The 15,513-nt window shown below is 40.4% G+C and overlaps 1 protein-coding gene across 2 annotated transcripts in view; it reads right to left on the bottom strand.

Annotated features, from left to right (window-relative positions):
* Pik3cb (phosphatidylinositol-4,5-bisphosphate 3-kinase catalytic subunit beta) overlaps window positions 1-15,513 on the bottom strand; it is a 115,132-nt gene that overhangs the window by 20,921 nt on the left and 78,698 nt on the right. For both annotated transcript variants that reach the window (XM_004664363.3, XM_045136997.1), the window contains 4 exons: window positions 13,757-13,900; window positions 9,201-9,300; window positions 4,490-4,668; window positions 1,681-1,790 (listed from right to left, as the gene is read on the bottom strand). In XM_004664363.3, coding sequence (XP_004664420.1) covers window positions 1,681-1,790; window positions 4,490-4,668; window positions 9,201-9,300; window positions 13,757-13,900 — 533 coding nt within the window. The remainder of the gene's footprint in view (window positions 1-1,680; window positions 1,791-4,489; window positions 4,669-9,200; window positions 9,301-13,756; window positions 13,901-15,513) is intronic.

Genomic DNA, 15,513 nt, shown 5'->3' with positions numbered 1-15,513 from the left:
TTTTTTACTTTTAAGGCTGTATAGGAATTCCTTATTAAACATACAAATAAGGGGTATTATGTGTCCAGATCCCACTACTCGGGCGGCTGAAGCAAGAAGATTGACAGTTTGATGGCAGCCTGGACTACACAGTCAGACCCTGTGTCAAGTTACTTCTCAGTATAATCAAACAGGTTAGAATGTCTAGCACAACATCATAAGAGCAGGGTATGTTGGCACAATCCTGTAGCCCCAGCACGGGGAGGCTAAGGTACAACTGCTACTTGAAGACAAGCCTGGACTACAGAGCAAGGCCCAGGCTGGCATGGGCTGCACAGCAAGACACTGTCTTAAACACTAAAGATATAAACTGCCGTGAGTTCACTATAAAAAAGTTTAAGTATATTTTAGAAGAAACACATTTACTTTCTCAATTCCCTTAATAACCAGCAAACAGATGTGTAATCTTCATGGAAACAAAGAACCAACAAGGTATAGGGCATGCTTACCGTCACACAGCCAGTAATGACTGCCTCTCAGTTGGTGTGATTACTTCAGAGGCATTTCTTTTATAAAGTGTGAGTCATGAAATATTTTAATTAAACATAAAAACTATGGCAGTGACCTCAATAATGCTATCAGTGAAACAAGACTAGAGATACAGTATTGAAGTATTCTTGTCTTTTGCAAGCCTTTTTAAAACATTTATTCAAATGTTTTATAATATTACATGTAGGGATAAAATCTGTTAGTAATATATGAATATCTTCAATATATTGTCCATCATTTACAAAAGAATCACCAATTTACTTTACATATTCCTTCTTCTCCTCTCAGAATATTTGTATCTTAAGCAGCTATTGTTACTGTTTTAAGATAGGGTTTCCTTTTATAACTCAGACTGGCCTTTAACTCAAAACCTTCTAGCCAAAGACAGTTTTTAGTATGTATGTATGTATGTATGTGTGTATGTATGTATAATTTGCAAGAAGAGAGAAAAAGAAAATATGAGGATATATACAGGCATGCCAGGGCTTCCAGCCACTGCAAACTCTAGATAAATGTGCTACTTTTGTGCATCTGGCTTTATGTAGGTAATGGGGAATTAAATCCAGCTGTTAGGCTTTGCAGGCAAGTGTCGTAACCACTGATCCATCTCTCCAGTCCAGTTTTTACTTTTCCAAATGTTAACAGTGACATGCTAATCAGTGAACCTATTCAAACTCATGACCTTCCTAGGATTACAGCCATACACCACCACACTCTGTTTTAAGTCTGTCAAGGTGGTTCCTGGAACCTTCAGAACAGAATGAAAAAGTGTAGACACATAAACATTCCAAAGCAGAGCCCCGAGCTGGGGTTAGAGATTAACAGAGAAAGTGAAGAGACAGGAGGAGCTGGTGGAAATGGCTGCTCGTGAAGCATCCTCGGGTCCAGAAATGGGTTATGCAGGACATCCCAGGCTTTTCCACAAAACATTTTACCAAAAGAGTAGATCAACTTTGTGTTCTATAGGGAAAATTGGGAAAGTTTATTAGAAAACTAAATGTAAGTGATCTACAGAAGCCATTCATTTTCCAAGAAGAAAGAAGCGATTTGAGGAGATGCTAAACTTGACCTCTACCAGTGACAGCTGTTTCTTGGTTGCTTCACGTTGCACAAACCTTTCTGATGTGAACTGTAAAAAACCTCAGTACTTACCATCACCATTTTTAAAAATCACTCCAACTGAATCTTCACCAAACACCTTGTTATTGTATACCAGCCACAAAGGCTTCATTTTGGAATCCATGTATTTGCACTTTTCAACACTGCAAACAACACACAGGAAAATCAGTCTATGTCAATGTGACAATATAGCAAGATTAAAATTCCCTGATATGTCAATGTAGAAACTCACGCACCTACTTCTGTTAAAATCTGCGGAAGTTGCCAGGTGTGATGGCACACACCTTTAATCGCAGCACTCCAGAGGCAGAGGTAGGAGGATCACTGTTGAGTTCAAGGCCACCCTGAGACTACATAGTGAATTCCAAGTTAGCCAGGGCTAGAGTGAGACCCTTCCTCAGGGACAAACAAACTGCAGAAGTCAGAGTTTCACCACTTTCTCTGGGTAGAACCTTGAGGAGAACTCTGGTTGGCATACAGCTGGACTCAAAACTCATGAACTGCCCTTTCCAGTACCTCCACTTCTTGTTGTCTTATACTTACCTTCATTAAATTTAATTATTTGCTGGGTGTGGTGGCACACACCTTTAATCCCAGCACTCAGGAGGCAGGGGTAGGAGGATCATCATGAGCTTGAAGCCACCCTGAGACTACATGGTAAATTCCAAGTCAGCCTGAACTAGAATGAGAACCTACCTTAAAACAAACAAATAAACATTTAATTATTTGTTTGTTTTTAAATTTTTATTTACTTTTATTTGACCTGGAATTCATTATGTAGTCTCAGGGTGGCCATGAACTCACAGTGATCCTCCTACCTCTGCCTCCGAAGGGATTAAAAGCATATACCACCACACCTGGCTTTTTTTTTTTTTTTTTTTTTTGGTTAAGAGAAAAACAGGGAGGGAGGGAGGGAGGGAGAACGGGTATGCCAGGGCCTTTCAGCCACTGTGAACAAACTCCAGATGTGTGAGCCCCTCGTTTGCATGTGTGACATTGCATGCCTGTGTCACTATGCATCTGGCTACATGGGACCTGGAGATTCGAACATGCATTCTTAGGCTTCGCAGGCAAGCATCTTAACCACTAAGCCATCTCTCCAGCCCTTTTTTTTTTTTTTTTTGAGTTAGGGTTTCACTCAAATCCAGGCTCACCTGGAATGCACTATGTAGTCTTGGGGTGACCTTGAACTCAGTGATCCATTTACCTCTGCCTCCCTAGTGCTGGGACTAAAGGCATGTGCCACCACACCTAGTTTTATCTTTATTAAATTTATGAGTAAAATCTTACCACATATAAAAAAAATTCCAGTGGCTGAAGGGCTTAGCAGTTAAGGCACTTGCCTGTGAAGACTAAAGACCCAGGTTTCGATTCCACAGGACCCATGTAAGCCAGATACACAAGACGGCTCATGAGTATGGAGTCTGTCGGCAGTAGCTGGAGGTCTTGACACACCCGCTCATTCTCTCTCTCTCATAAATAAATAAATTAATACTTTAAAGCCCTGCCATACCCACTTTCTTCCTGCCTCTCTAATAAATAAAAAATAAAACATAAAAATACTCCATATGGACTATAAGGAATATAAAAATACTTTTTAAATTTTTTTCTTTTCCAAGGTAGGGTCTTGCTCTAGCCCAGGCTGACCTGGAATTCATTATGCAGTCTCATGGTGACCTTGAACCCTTGGTAATCCTCCTATCTCTGCCTCCTGAATATGGGTATTAAAGGCGTGCACCACCATGTCCGGCAAAAATACTTTATTTTTTAAAGGAGAGATTAATTTGAATACTTCTACTAATAAACATTACTATTTTCTATATCTGTATGAATGAGAAAGTTAGTTTCTAAAATAATTTTTTAAATCTCATTTCAAAGTAGGAAGTTTGTCATTAAAGAATTGATCATGGTTTCTAATACTGTTCCTATAGATTTTCAATTCTTCAAAATTTATAATAAAGCCAGATATGGTAACTGTGGTGGTTTGAATAGATGGCCCCCAATATATTCACTTCTTTATTGTTTGTAGTTTGCATCTGCTGGCTACCTGGCTGGAGGCAATGCCACTGGGTGATTTAAAGGTGTGGTGGTAGTTTTCAGATTTCAATCTAAAGATATGCAAAGTGTGCCTAGCTGTAGTTCCTGCAGTGTGCTGTGTGGCTTTTGGCTTTAGGCTTGTACTTCTCTGTCTCTGCTTGGTCCTGTGAAGCAGGCCAGCTTCTTCTGCCATTATGGAACTTCCCCTGGACCTGTAAGCTTCAATAAATCCCTTCCTCCATAACTGTGCCCGGTCTGGAAGTTCATCTCAGTAACCTGAATCTGCCTGCTACAGTAACACATATCTGTAATCTCAGTGCTCAGCAGGCAGGAAGATCATGAGTCCAAGACCAGCCTGAGCTACATGAGGTCTGCCTCACAAAACAAAACAAAACAAAACAATTTTTCTTTTGAGGTAGGGTTTCATTCTAGCCCACCCATGCTGACCTGGAGCTCCTTTCATAGTCTCGGGCTGGCCTCAAACTCGTGGTGATTCTCCTACCTCTGCTTCCCCAGTGTTGGGATTAAAGGCATGAGCCACCATGCCCAGCTAACTAAACAAAGTTAATTGCATGTAATTAAAAGGGAAATGAACTTGTAATAACTTTTACCAACTTGACAGATACATTTAGCTGAAAAGTGCATGTACTATTGAATATAAGTAACTGTCCTGATTATTATTTCTATATTTACTTATTAGGGCTGAAAACTGAACCCAGGTTCCCTAATGCAGTGATTCAGAAATCTTTTCTGCACTGCCATTTTCACAAGAGGCTCATTGTGCAAAGCAAATGCGGTTACTTACTAGAGTTCGGAGAGGATGACACACGGATTCAGGGGTGACTGCAGATCAGAAAGGGCTTCCCGATAAGCATTCTGTTTTAAACAAGTATGCATGGCCTCCTTCCCTTTAGCTCTGTTTAGCTTCATTGCATTTAATTTGATTAAGCTATTTAAAGTTTTTAACTTATTGAGTGCTTCAACCTGAAAAATAAGATTCCCCACCCCAAAACTTTATGGTTGAAAATAATATGTGATCATAACAGTCAATCAATCAATCAATACTCCCCCCCAAATTCACACAATCATCTTAAATAAAAACACTGCCTTGCGTGGTTAAGCGTGAAGCCTAAGGACCCCGGTTCGAGGCTCGATTCCCTAGGACCCACATTAGCCAGATGCACAAGGGGCGCACACCTCTGGAGTTCGTTTGCAGTGGCTGGAGGCCCTGCCATGCCCATTCTCTCTCGCTCTCTATATCTGCCTCTTTCTCTCTCTGTCTGTCACTCTCAAATAAATAAATAAAAATAAACAAAAAATTAAAAAAAATGCCTTATGCAAATTGAGGACTAGGGAAATGACTCAGCACTTAAAAGTAACTTCCTTGCAAAGCCTATGGCCAGGGTCTGATTTCCAGTACCCATGTACAGCCAGATGCACACAGTGGCACATGCATCGGGAGTTCATTTGTAGGCAAGATGACCTGGTGTACCAATCCATTCTCTCTCATGCAAATAAATCAATAATTTATTTAAAATTATTTTTCAAACTTGTTACTACCCAAGTGCTGGGATTTTAAAGGTATGCACCACCACACCCAGCTTCTTTCTTTTTTAAAAAATATATTTACTTCTTTGAGTGAGAGAGATAGAGGAAAAGAGAGAAAGAAGCAGATATATATATAGAGAGAATGGGCACACCAGGGCCTCCAGCCACTGCAAATGAAATCCAGATGCAAGAGCCACTTTGTGCATCTGGCTTCATGCAGATACTGGGGAATATGAACCTGGGTCCTTTGGCTTTGCAGGCAAGCACCGTAACTGCTAACCCATTTCTCTAACCCATGCACCACCTTTCTGAGTATCTGGCTATATGGGTCCTGGGGATTTGAAACTGGCCTGGAAGGCTTTGCAAGCACCTTCAACTGCTGAGCCATCTCCCCAGATCATAATTTTGTTTAAATTTGCAAAACTTTATTTGAAAGAGACTTCATTACAAATTTAAAATTCAGGGGAACCCCTTGATACCATCCAAAACCTTCATCATTCATACATATGCACAGCATAGCAAATTTTTAATATAAAACAATCCCATTATAAAATAGTGAAAGACAATTTCCATAAGCCTTAGTCCCACTCTTGAGCTGCAGTGAGATCCTTGAACAGCCAGGACATGGTGATGTAGTGTCCATAAACCATCTAAAATGTACTGAGTAATCTCTACAGCAAACAGGCTACAGAATCAGGCTTTGAGGGTCTAACTAGGAAACTGTAACACTCCTGGCTAGATTCCCACGTGTTCAAGTTCAGATGACAAAAAGCATCTGTCCCAGTGGCCTTTATATTCACACTACTTCCCTCTTTCCTCACCACTATTAACTGGAAGCCATTGTTGAATGTACCATGACACTGGGATGTGGCTAGTGTAATCTAACTACACTGGATCATATGTGAATGTACTTTCAATGAAAACAGCTAATATGTATATGTGCACCTTGATGCCACAGCAAGTTAGGACATGAAAGAACTAAAAGATGTTTTCTTCGGTAAAGAAGACAAGGCAGCCATATTTCAGAAAAAATTCATTAGGCTGTGGATTAGGTTACCCACTGTAGATGCTCATCTCACTTTGACCTTTGAGGCCAAGCTGCAGACAGGATATGGAGACATCTTAGACGATGAATTGTCACAGAAAGCATGAAGACCCTTCTGAGCACACCAGGGATCTTCACCATGGCTACACATCTCTGCCCAACGGCTCACAAGAAGCAGTACATGAAGGATAAAGGGGTCTCTGCTCATGTCAATAAAACTCTTCTCTTCTCAGCTGTGAGTTCTGTGGAAGGTACTAAAGCCCTGCATAGTTTTGATTTTTTCCTCAGCACAGCTGATGTTATAAATCAGAAAACCAGGGCTGGATAGATGGCTTAGTGGTTAAGTGCTTGCCTGTGAAGCCGAAGGACCCTGGTTCGAGGCTCAATTCCCCAGGACCCATGTAAGCCGGGTGCAAAAGGTGGTGCATGCATCTGGAGTTCATTTGCAATGGCTGGAGGTCCTGGTGTACCCCTTCTCTCTCTGTCTGCCTCTTCCTCTCTCTGTTTGCTGCTCTCAAATTAAAAAAGATACATAAATAAAAATCAGGAAACCAGGGAAGAGAATGTGAAAAGGGGTCCTAGACTCTGCCCTGTGTCATGGTATCTTCCAGAAAAACGTAGAGTTGGACATTGTGCCCTGCATAATCTCTTAAATTCTTTTTTGTTGTTGTTGCTATTGTGTGTGTGTGTATGTGTGTGTGTGTGTGTGTGTGTGTGTGTGTGTGATTTTTTATTTTATTTTATTTTATTTCGTTTTTGGAGGAAGGGTCTCATTCTAAGCCAGGGTGATCTTGATCTCACTCTGTAGTTCCAGACTAGCCTTGAACTCAGTGATCCTCATACCTCTGCCTCCCACGTGCTGGGATTAAAGGTGCATATCAACATGCCACCACCTTAAATTCTATCAAATGAATTTTTATAAATTAGGAAAATTGAACAGGCATAGATAGTACATATGTAAGAAGATAGGCATGAAACTAAACTACTTAACTATGCAGTTCAGAGAGTTAACAGGATCTGAAGCACCTCAGTTCTAAAGCACTTTTATCTGGTCTACACCATAGGACAAGAAGAGCATTCGTAAGAAGTACTCCTGTTGTTCCTGGATACTGAGACTAAATTAGCACCTATCTACCTTTTTTGGTTTGTTTATACACAGCCAATTCCCAGTACCCACATAAAGTCAGATGCACAAAGTTGCATATGCATCTGGAGTTTGTTTGCAGTGGTAGAGGCCCTCACATGCCCACTCATATTCATTCATTCTCTCTCTTCCTCTGCTTGCATATAAATAAACATAATAATGCTGTCACTTTAGAGTTACGGATCTTTAACAAGATCCTTATCTCTTGGAACCTGTTTCTTTCTAAGTCAAATGATGATAGTATTGGTAATTACTATGGTGCATTACCCAAAGAATAAAATACGATAACATGCTTTAGGGCTAGAGAGATTGCTTAGCAGTTAAGGTGCTTCCCTATGAAGCCTAAGGACCCAGGCTCAACTCCCCAGAACCCACATAAGCCAGATGCACATGATGGTGTGTATGCATCTGGAGTTCATTTGCAGTAGCCAGAGGCCCTGGTGCACCCATTCTCTCTCTCTCTCATAAATAAATAAACAAATGAATAAGTTTTTTTAAAAAGATGATATACTTAAAACACTTGGTATGAGTCCTGGCATGGGGTAGGTACTTAATAAATTATAGTAACATCAGTATTATCATAGGACTGCAAGAGATTATCATAATTTCAGGCATGTATGAGTTGTTTGAAAAAGCAATTTGAGGTTTCTGAACTACATAAACTATACCTGTGGGCTTACATCTCAATATATCTTAGTCTGAAAGATTTGAAAAATTATATGAACCATAAATACTAAAGAAAACTTGGGGCCTACAAAATGTCTCAGTGGTTAAAGGCACTTGCTTGCAAGGCCATCCAAACTGGGTTCAATTTTCCAGTCACATGTAACCAGACCCCAAAAGTATATGGTGGCACACACCTATAATCCCAGCACTCAGGAGGTAGGAGGGTCGCTGTGATTTCGAAGCTACTCTGAGACTACATAATGAATTCCAGGTCAGTCTGGGCTACAACAAGGCCCTATGTCCAAACCCCCCCCCAAAAAAAAAACCAAAAGAAGTGGTACAAGCATCCTATGTTCCATTTGCAGTGACAAAAAGGCCTTTGCATGAACCCCACCCACGAAGTTAAATAAAATTAAATAATTTTTTTTTAAAGAAAGAATAAAAACTGCCAGGTGTGGTGGTGCACATCTTTAATCCAAGCACTCCAGAGGCAGAGGTAGGAGGATTGCCGTGAGTTCAAGGCCACCCTGAGACTATATAGTGAATTCCAGGTCAGCCTGAGCTAGAGTGAGACCCTAAATCAGGGGAGAGGGAGGAGAAGGAGGGGGAGGAAAAGAAGAAAACTTGAAATTAATATCAATCATTCCAGCTGGAAAGAGTAATTTTTTGTTGTTGTTTTCAGAGGCAGGATCTCACTCTAGCTCAAGCTGACCTGGAACTCACTATGTATAGTCTCAGGGTAGCCTCGAACTCATGGCTATTCTCCTACCTCTGCCTCCTAAATGCTGGGATTAAAAGCATGCACCACCATGCCCAGCAGGAGTAACTTTTAAGATTACAAAAAACTGGGTCAAAAGAGCAGACCACATCACTATATCCATCATTAATGTCTAAATGGGTATACTCTATTGAAATTTAAGGAATCCTTTTAATACAGAAAATAGGAGGAAACCTCTCTCATGTGGCATTTTGTTAATGTTTTTCTGTTAAGTTTGTTGAAACTGTATCTTGACTAAAATTTTCATAAAGAATATATTGAGCAGATTCAGTCACTGAAGTATCTGTGGGAAAACATGGTGGGAAAAACCTGAAGATTAAAACTTAAATTGATACCTGCTTGGAAAGTACTTTCATGTGTCCTACACTTCCTCGACAGTACGCTTCAAGGATGACACCAAACTGGACAGACACAGCAGGAATATGCACCTCTGACCTGCAGGAAGTCAATATTCATCTGGTTTGTTGACCAATCGTTTCAAATCACCAAATTATATTATACTATGAAATATACCTCCATGGCATGTCTATTATGGGGGAAACCAACTGCCCTCTAATTGGACTGGAGGCCCACTCCATGGGAGGGAATACATCCCTGATACTGAAAGCCTACAACAGGGGTAGTCATGAGCCCTAGGGGTGTTAACTTCTGCTGATGTCTGGCTAAATGTATATACTATGTTCATGAAACTGCCCAGTGAGCACCTCTCTTAATGTTCATATCCATATATTAATGCTACTCTCACTTTTGGCTACAGAACCTTCTCTTTTCAGATGGCAATGACCTTGGGATGAGTCAGAAGGCACCATAGTACTGAGAAGAAGTGACAGAGGAGTGCTCAGCACTTAAATATCTCTATCACACCTTCCAAGGCTCAGGGGCCATTGCGGAAGAGGTGGCGTAAAGACTCTAAGAGCCAAAGGAAGGATAGGACTCCTTACAATGTGCTCCTCCAAATACAAAATGGCCTGTATATCCATGACCACAGTGCCTGACTACCTACACAAGACCATCATAATAGGAGGAAAAGATCATGATCAGTGGTTAAAGCAATTGCTTGTAAAGACTAATTAATGGCCTGGGTTTGATTCCCTAGTACCCACGTAAAGTCAGATGCACAAAATAGTGCATGCATCTGGAGTCTGTTTGCATGGGCCAGAGGCCCCGGCAAGCCCATTCTCTCTCCCTCCTTGTAAATAAATAAATAAATAGATTTTTGTTTTGTTTTCTGAGGTAGGGTCTCACACTAGCTCAGGCTGACCTGCAATTCACTATGTAGTATCAGGGTGGCCTCAAATTCTCAGCAATCCTCCTACCTCTGCCTCCCAAGTGCTGGAACTAAAGGCATGTGCTACCATGACTGGCTCAATCTACTGTCTTAATGCACAGAAAGTTATGAGATTTTAATTAGTTTCACTTAATTTTTTATTTCAAGAAAAGTAACATTTTCACATTTTACCTGATTTGCTTTTTGGAGGGGAGAGTTAACTTAGCTATTTAGGGACTATTAGGTTAAAACAGAGATCTACTTGACTTAAGCACTTGCCTGTGAAGCCTAAGGACCCAAGTTTGATTCCCCAGTATCCACATAAGCCAGATGCACAAAGTGGTACATGCATTAGGATTCATTTGCAGTGGCTAGAAGTCCTGGTGTGCCAATTCTCTCTGCCCCCCCCTTCAGATAAATAAGTAAATAAATGATTTTTTTTTTTTTTTTAATCTTGAGCTCTCTGTAGGTCACAAGCTGGGATCTCTTAATGTTAAAATTAAAAAAAAAAAAGTCAGAGCCGGGTATGATGGCACATGCCTTTAATGCCAGCACTTGGGAGGCAAAGGTAGTAGGATCACCATGAGTTCAAGGCCACCCTGAGACTACATAGTGACTTCCAAGTCAGCCTGGGCTAGAGCGAGACACTATCTCAAAATATAAAAAAAAAAAAAAAAAAAAAAATCAGGCTCAGGGTATGGAGGAAAACTACTGCTCTCTGATTGGATTTGAGGCCCACTCCACAGAAGGGACTTCAGCCTGCTTTTGAAAACCTAACCAAAAGCCCATGCTTACTGAGGTTATAAGCTTTAGGAGAAAAACTACTACTGTTATCTAGCTAAATGGATATATTATGCCCACCATCTCTAAATAGTTATGTTCATTAATGCTACTGTCACTTTTGGTTAGAGAAGCCTTTTTTTAAAAATATTATTTATGTGCTAGAGAGATGGCTTAGCAGTTAAGGCATATACCTGCAAAGCCTAAGGACCAAAGTTCAATTCCCCAGAACCCATGTAAGCCAGATATTCAAGGTGACACATGTGCTTGGAGTTTATTTGCAGCACCTGGAGGCCTTGGCATGCCCATTCACTCTTTCTCTATCTGCCTATCTGTCTCAAATAAATAAAAATAAAATATTTAACAATATATATCCATATTATTTATGCCAGGCTTGGTAATGCATGCCTTTAATTCCAGTACTCAGAAGGCTGAAGTAGGAGGATCACTGTAAGTTCAAGGCCAACCTGAGACTACATAGTGAATCATAGGTCAGCCTGGGCTACAGCAAGACCCTGCCACAAAAAAAAAAAAAAAATTATTTGGCCAGGCGTGGTGGCGCATTCCTTCAATCCCAGCAGTTGGGAGGCAGAGATAGAAAGACCGCCAAGAGTTTGAGGCCACCCTGATACTACATAGTGAATTCCAGGTCAGCCTAAGCTAGTGTGAGACCCTAACTCAGGAAAAAAAAAAACAAAACTACTTATCTACAAGGACAGAGAGAATAGGTATGCCAGGGCCTCTGGCCAATGCAAACAAACTCCAGACGCATGCACCACTTTGTGCATCTGACTTTATGTGGCATTGGGGAATCAAACCCAGGCCATCAGGCTTTATAAGCAACTGCCTTAACCACTGAACCATCTCTCCAGCCCAAGAAGCCCCTTAAAAATACTTTTATTTATTTGAGAAAGAGAAGAAAGAATATGAATGAGAATAAATATGGGTGTACCAGGGTCTTATGTCACTGCATATGAAATCCAGACACATGTCATTTTGTGTACCTGGCTTTATGTACATACTAGGGATCAAACCTGGACCAACAGACTGTACAAGAAAGTGCTTTTGGCTGGGCATACTGGCACACCCCTTTAATACTAGCACTTAACTCTGAGACTACATAGTGAATTCCAGGTCAGCCTGAGCTATAGCAAGACCTTATCTTGAAAGACCAAAAAAAAAGTTCTTTTAACCACTGACCCATCTCCCTGGCCCTAGAGAAGCTTCTCAAAACTCATCAAAGTGCTAAAAAGAAGTGACAGATCTCCATCATACCCTCGAAGGCTCAAGGATCATTGTGGAAAAGTTGGTAGAAAGTTTGTAAGAACCAAAGGAAAGGGAGAAGTACTTTGCAATACTGTCTTTCAGATATAAAGTGGCAGTGACAGTTACAACCTGATAGTGAGAAATAATGACAACATCAATACAGAAGAGAGACTAGTTGAGAAGAATAGACTCAGTGGAGGGAAACACAGGAAGGAGGAAACAATAAGGTTAGTGCTTCTTCCTGAGTTTACTTTACATGAATACTGATGCTGATTCCTGATTTCTGTTTGTTTATTTTGTGTTTTATTTTATTTATTAATTATTATTATTATTTGTTTGTTTTTTGAGATAGGGTCTTGCTCTTGCCCAGGCTGACCTGGAATTCACTATGGAGTCTCAGGGGGGCCTCGAACTCATGACAATCCTCCTACCTCTGCCTCCCATGTGCTAGAATTGAAGGTGTGTGCCACCACGCCAAGCTTATTTTGGGTTTTATTAAGATAGTCTTATTTCAGTCAAAGCTGACCTTGAACCCTCTCTGTAGTCCCAGGATGGCCTTGAACTCCCAGCAATTCTCCTTTCTTGCCTCCTGAGTATGGGGATTTAAAAGCATGCACCACCCATGTGCTGTTTTTTTCATTCCTGATTTTAATGCTATGTAAACTTGGTGAAATACATGTAGCTCACATGTTTCTAAAAATGACTTAATGAATATCATAGACTAAAGATTAGCTCAGTGGTAGAGCACTGGCCTAGCATGAGTCAGGCCTTGGCTTCAATCTCTAGCATTGCAAAAGAAATTAATAAACATATGTATGTAAGTAAGTAAAAAAAAAAAACACTATTGTTATAGTAAAATTTTGTTTTCACTCAGTAACAGTAGTGCTAATAGGACCATACACAAAGGTCTAAAAGAAGTAAGTCTGAGCCAGGTGTGGTGCACACACCTTTAATCCTAGCACTCAGGAGGCAGAGATAGGAGGATCACCATTGAGTTCAAGGCCACTCTGAGACTACAGAGTGAATTTCAGGTCACCCTGAGCTAGAGTTAGACCCTACCTTGGGGGCAGTGGGGGGGGGGTCTGAACCCAAATATGTTTAAAAAAAATTAAGGGCTGGAGGGATGGCTTAGTGATTAAGGCATTTTCCTACAAAGCCAAAGGACCCAGGTTTGATTCCTTAGGACCCACATTAGCCAGATGTGCAAGGGGGCACACACATCTGGAGTTTGTTTGCAGTAGCTAGAGGCCCTGGTGTGTCCATTCTCTCACCCTCTCTCCCTCTTTCTCTGTCAAATAAATAAATAAAAATAAAATATTAAAATATTAAATGTAGTTACTAGAAAAAAGCAATATATATGTTAGTTTCAGTTTAAAAATCAAGAAAGCACAGAGGGACACTTACCTGAATTTGTTAAATCACAAAAACATATGTGGATATAAAAAATTAAGAGAAGGCAGCAAAAATAACATAAATGTCACAGATGAGTCAGAAACAACTAAAGCAACTGACTACCTCATATTGGATCATAATTATTCAAGCACATGGTGGGGTCACATTGAAATAAAAAAGACTTACCTAAGGTGCCAAAAGAGAAACTGCCCTATCCTCCGATTAGCGAGCGCTCTTTCTAATAGGAATCTAGAGAGGGCACAATCTAGAAAAGGCTCATATTTTAAAACTTGCACCAACTGTAAAAGATACTGCGAGAGTTCTTCATCACTGAAAGACAGGAAAGAAAAAAAGTCAAGCACCTGTGCCAGAAAGAAGTCGTCCCCCAACCCACCCGCAAGCTATCAAATGCTAACGGACACAACACATGGGTCTTGGTTTTCTCCATGCTTACATGCATTACTGTGGCAGTATCACAGATTTCAGATGTTGGCAGAGGAACAGAGAGCATCAAAGAACAGGTACATGAGACATTCTTATCAGATGAATCAGACTGTTGTAACTGATGGTTATACTTTCAGCCAGGAGTTAGCCCTCAAATTAGTTACTGTATAACAAACAGTAATTCTGATCATGCTAAAAGTCTTGTATTTAGCCAAGCAATAAATAAAGTCTTACTGATATCTTATGTATTTTTCTTTGTTATCATTAGGGTTAAGGAATGCATTCTCCTAAATCATCAAACAATTAAAATATTAAAATCCTGGTGTGATGGCACACCTTTAATCCCTGCACTCAGGAAGCAGAGGTAGGAGGATCACTGTGAGTTCAAGGGCATCCTGAGAGTATAGTATAGAGTGAACTCCAGGTCAGCCTGGGCTAGAGCGATACCCTACCTTGAAAAAGAAAAAAAAAATTATAATCATGAAGAATAAGGAAATGAATGGGTGTGTACATGAGGATTGTCCTGACTTCACTGTATAACACAGTACATTAACTTGGGATGGTGGTTCTCTAATTTTGTGTCTCATCTCCAAACCATTCACTGTATACCCACTGCTATCTGAGGCAATTTCAGTAGTAATGAAGGTCTGAATCTTAAGTCTTCTATTTACAACCAACAGTGCTTAATAATAAGTGGCTATAAAAGTAGATAGGCTAGGGTTGGGGGGTGGCAAATTGATTAAAGCACAGTGTAAGGACCAGAGTTCAGATCCCCAGCACCAACATATGTGCCGGGTGGGCATGGAGGCCTGTCTGCAACCCCAGCAGTCAAGAGGCAGAAATAGAGGATCTGTAGGGCAAACCAGCTAGCTAGACTAGCCCAATCAGTGAGGTATGAATTCAAATGAGAGACCCTACCTCAGCAAGTAAACATGGAGAGGGATTGAAGAAAACACGTGATGTCAACCTGTGACATCCACACACATGTGCCCATGCACCCACATGCATGTCAACATGAATACACACACACACAGGGGGGGGGGGGAGAAATAGGTAGACTTACAGCAATATGGGGATCAAGAGCCACAGCATTAAAAGGCAACAACAACAAAAAAGTAACTTGGAATAAACTTAACTAAGGAAGTGAAGGATCTCAAATGAGAACTTTAGAAACTCAAGCAAGAAACTGCAGAAGACACTAGGAAATGGAAAGACATTCCATGTTCTTGGATTGGAAGAATCAATATTGTGAAAATGTCAATCTTACCAAAAGCAATCTATACATTTAATGCAATCCCCATTAAAATTCCAATGGCACTCTTTACAGGAATAGAAAAAAAAATCCTAAATTTTATTCGGAAGCACAAAAAACTTCAAATAGCCAAGACAATTTTGAACAACAAAAATAAGGCTGATTTTAAGCTATATTACAAAGCCATAGTAACAAAAACAGCATGGTATTGGCACAAAGACAGACATGTAGATCAATGGAACAGAAT

The sequence above is a fragment of the Jaculus jaculus genome, chromosome 17 (genome assembly GCF_020740685.1).
Source record: "Jaculus jaculus isolate mJacJac1 chromosome 17, mJacJac1.mat.Y.cur, whole genome shotgun sequence".
Classification (NCBI taxonomy): Eukaryota; Metazoa; Chordata; class Mammalia; order Rodentia; family Dipodidae; genus Jaculus; species Jaculus jaculus.
Note: the sequence above shows the minus strand (reverse complement) of the source record. Positions and strands in the feature narration are given on the sequence as shown.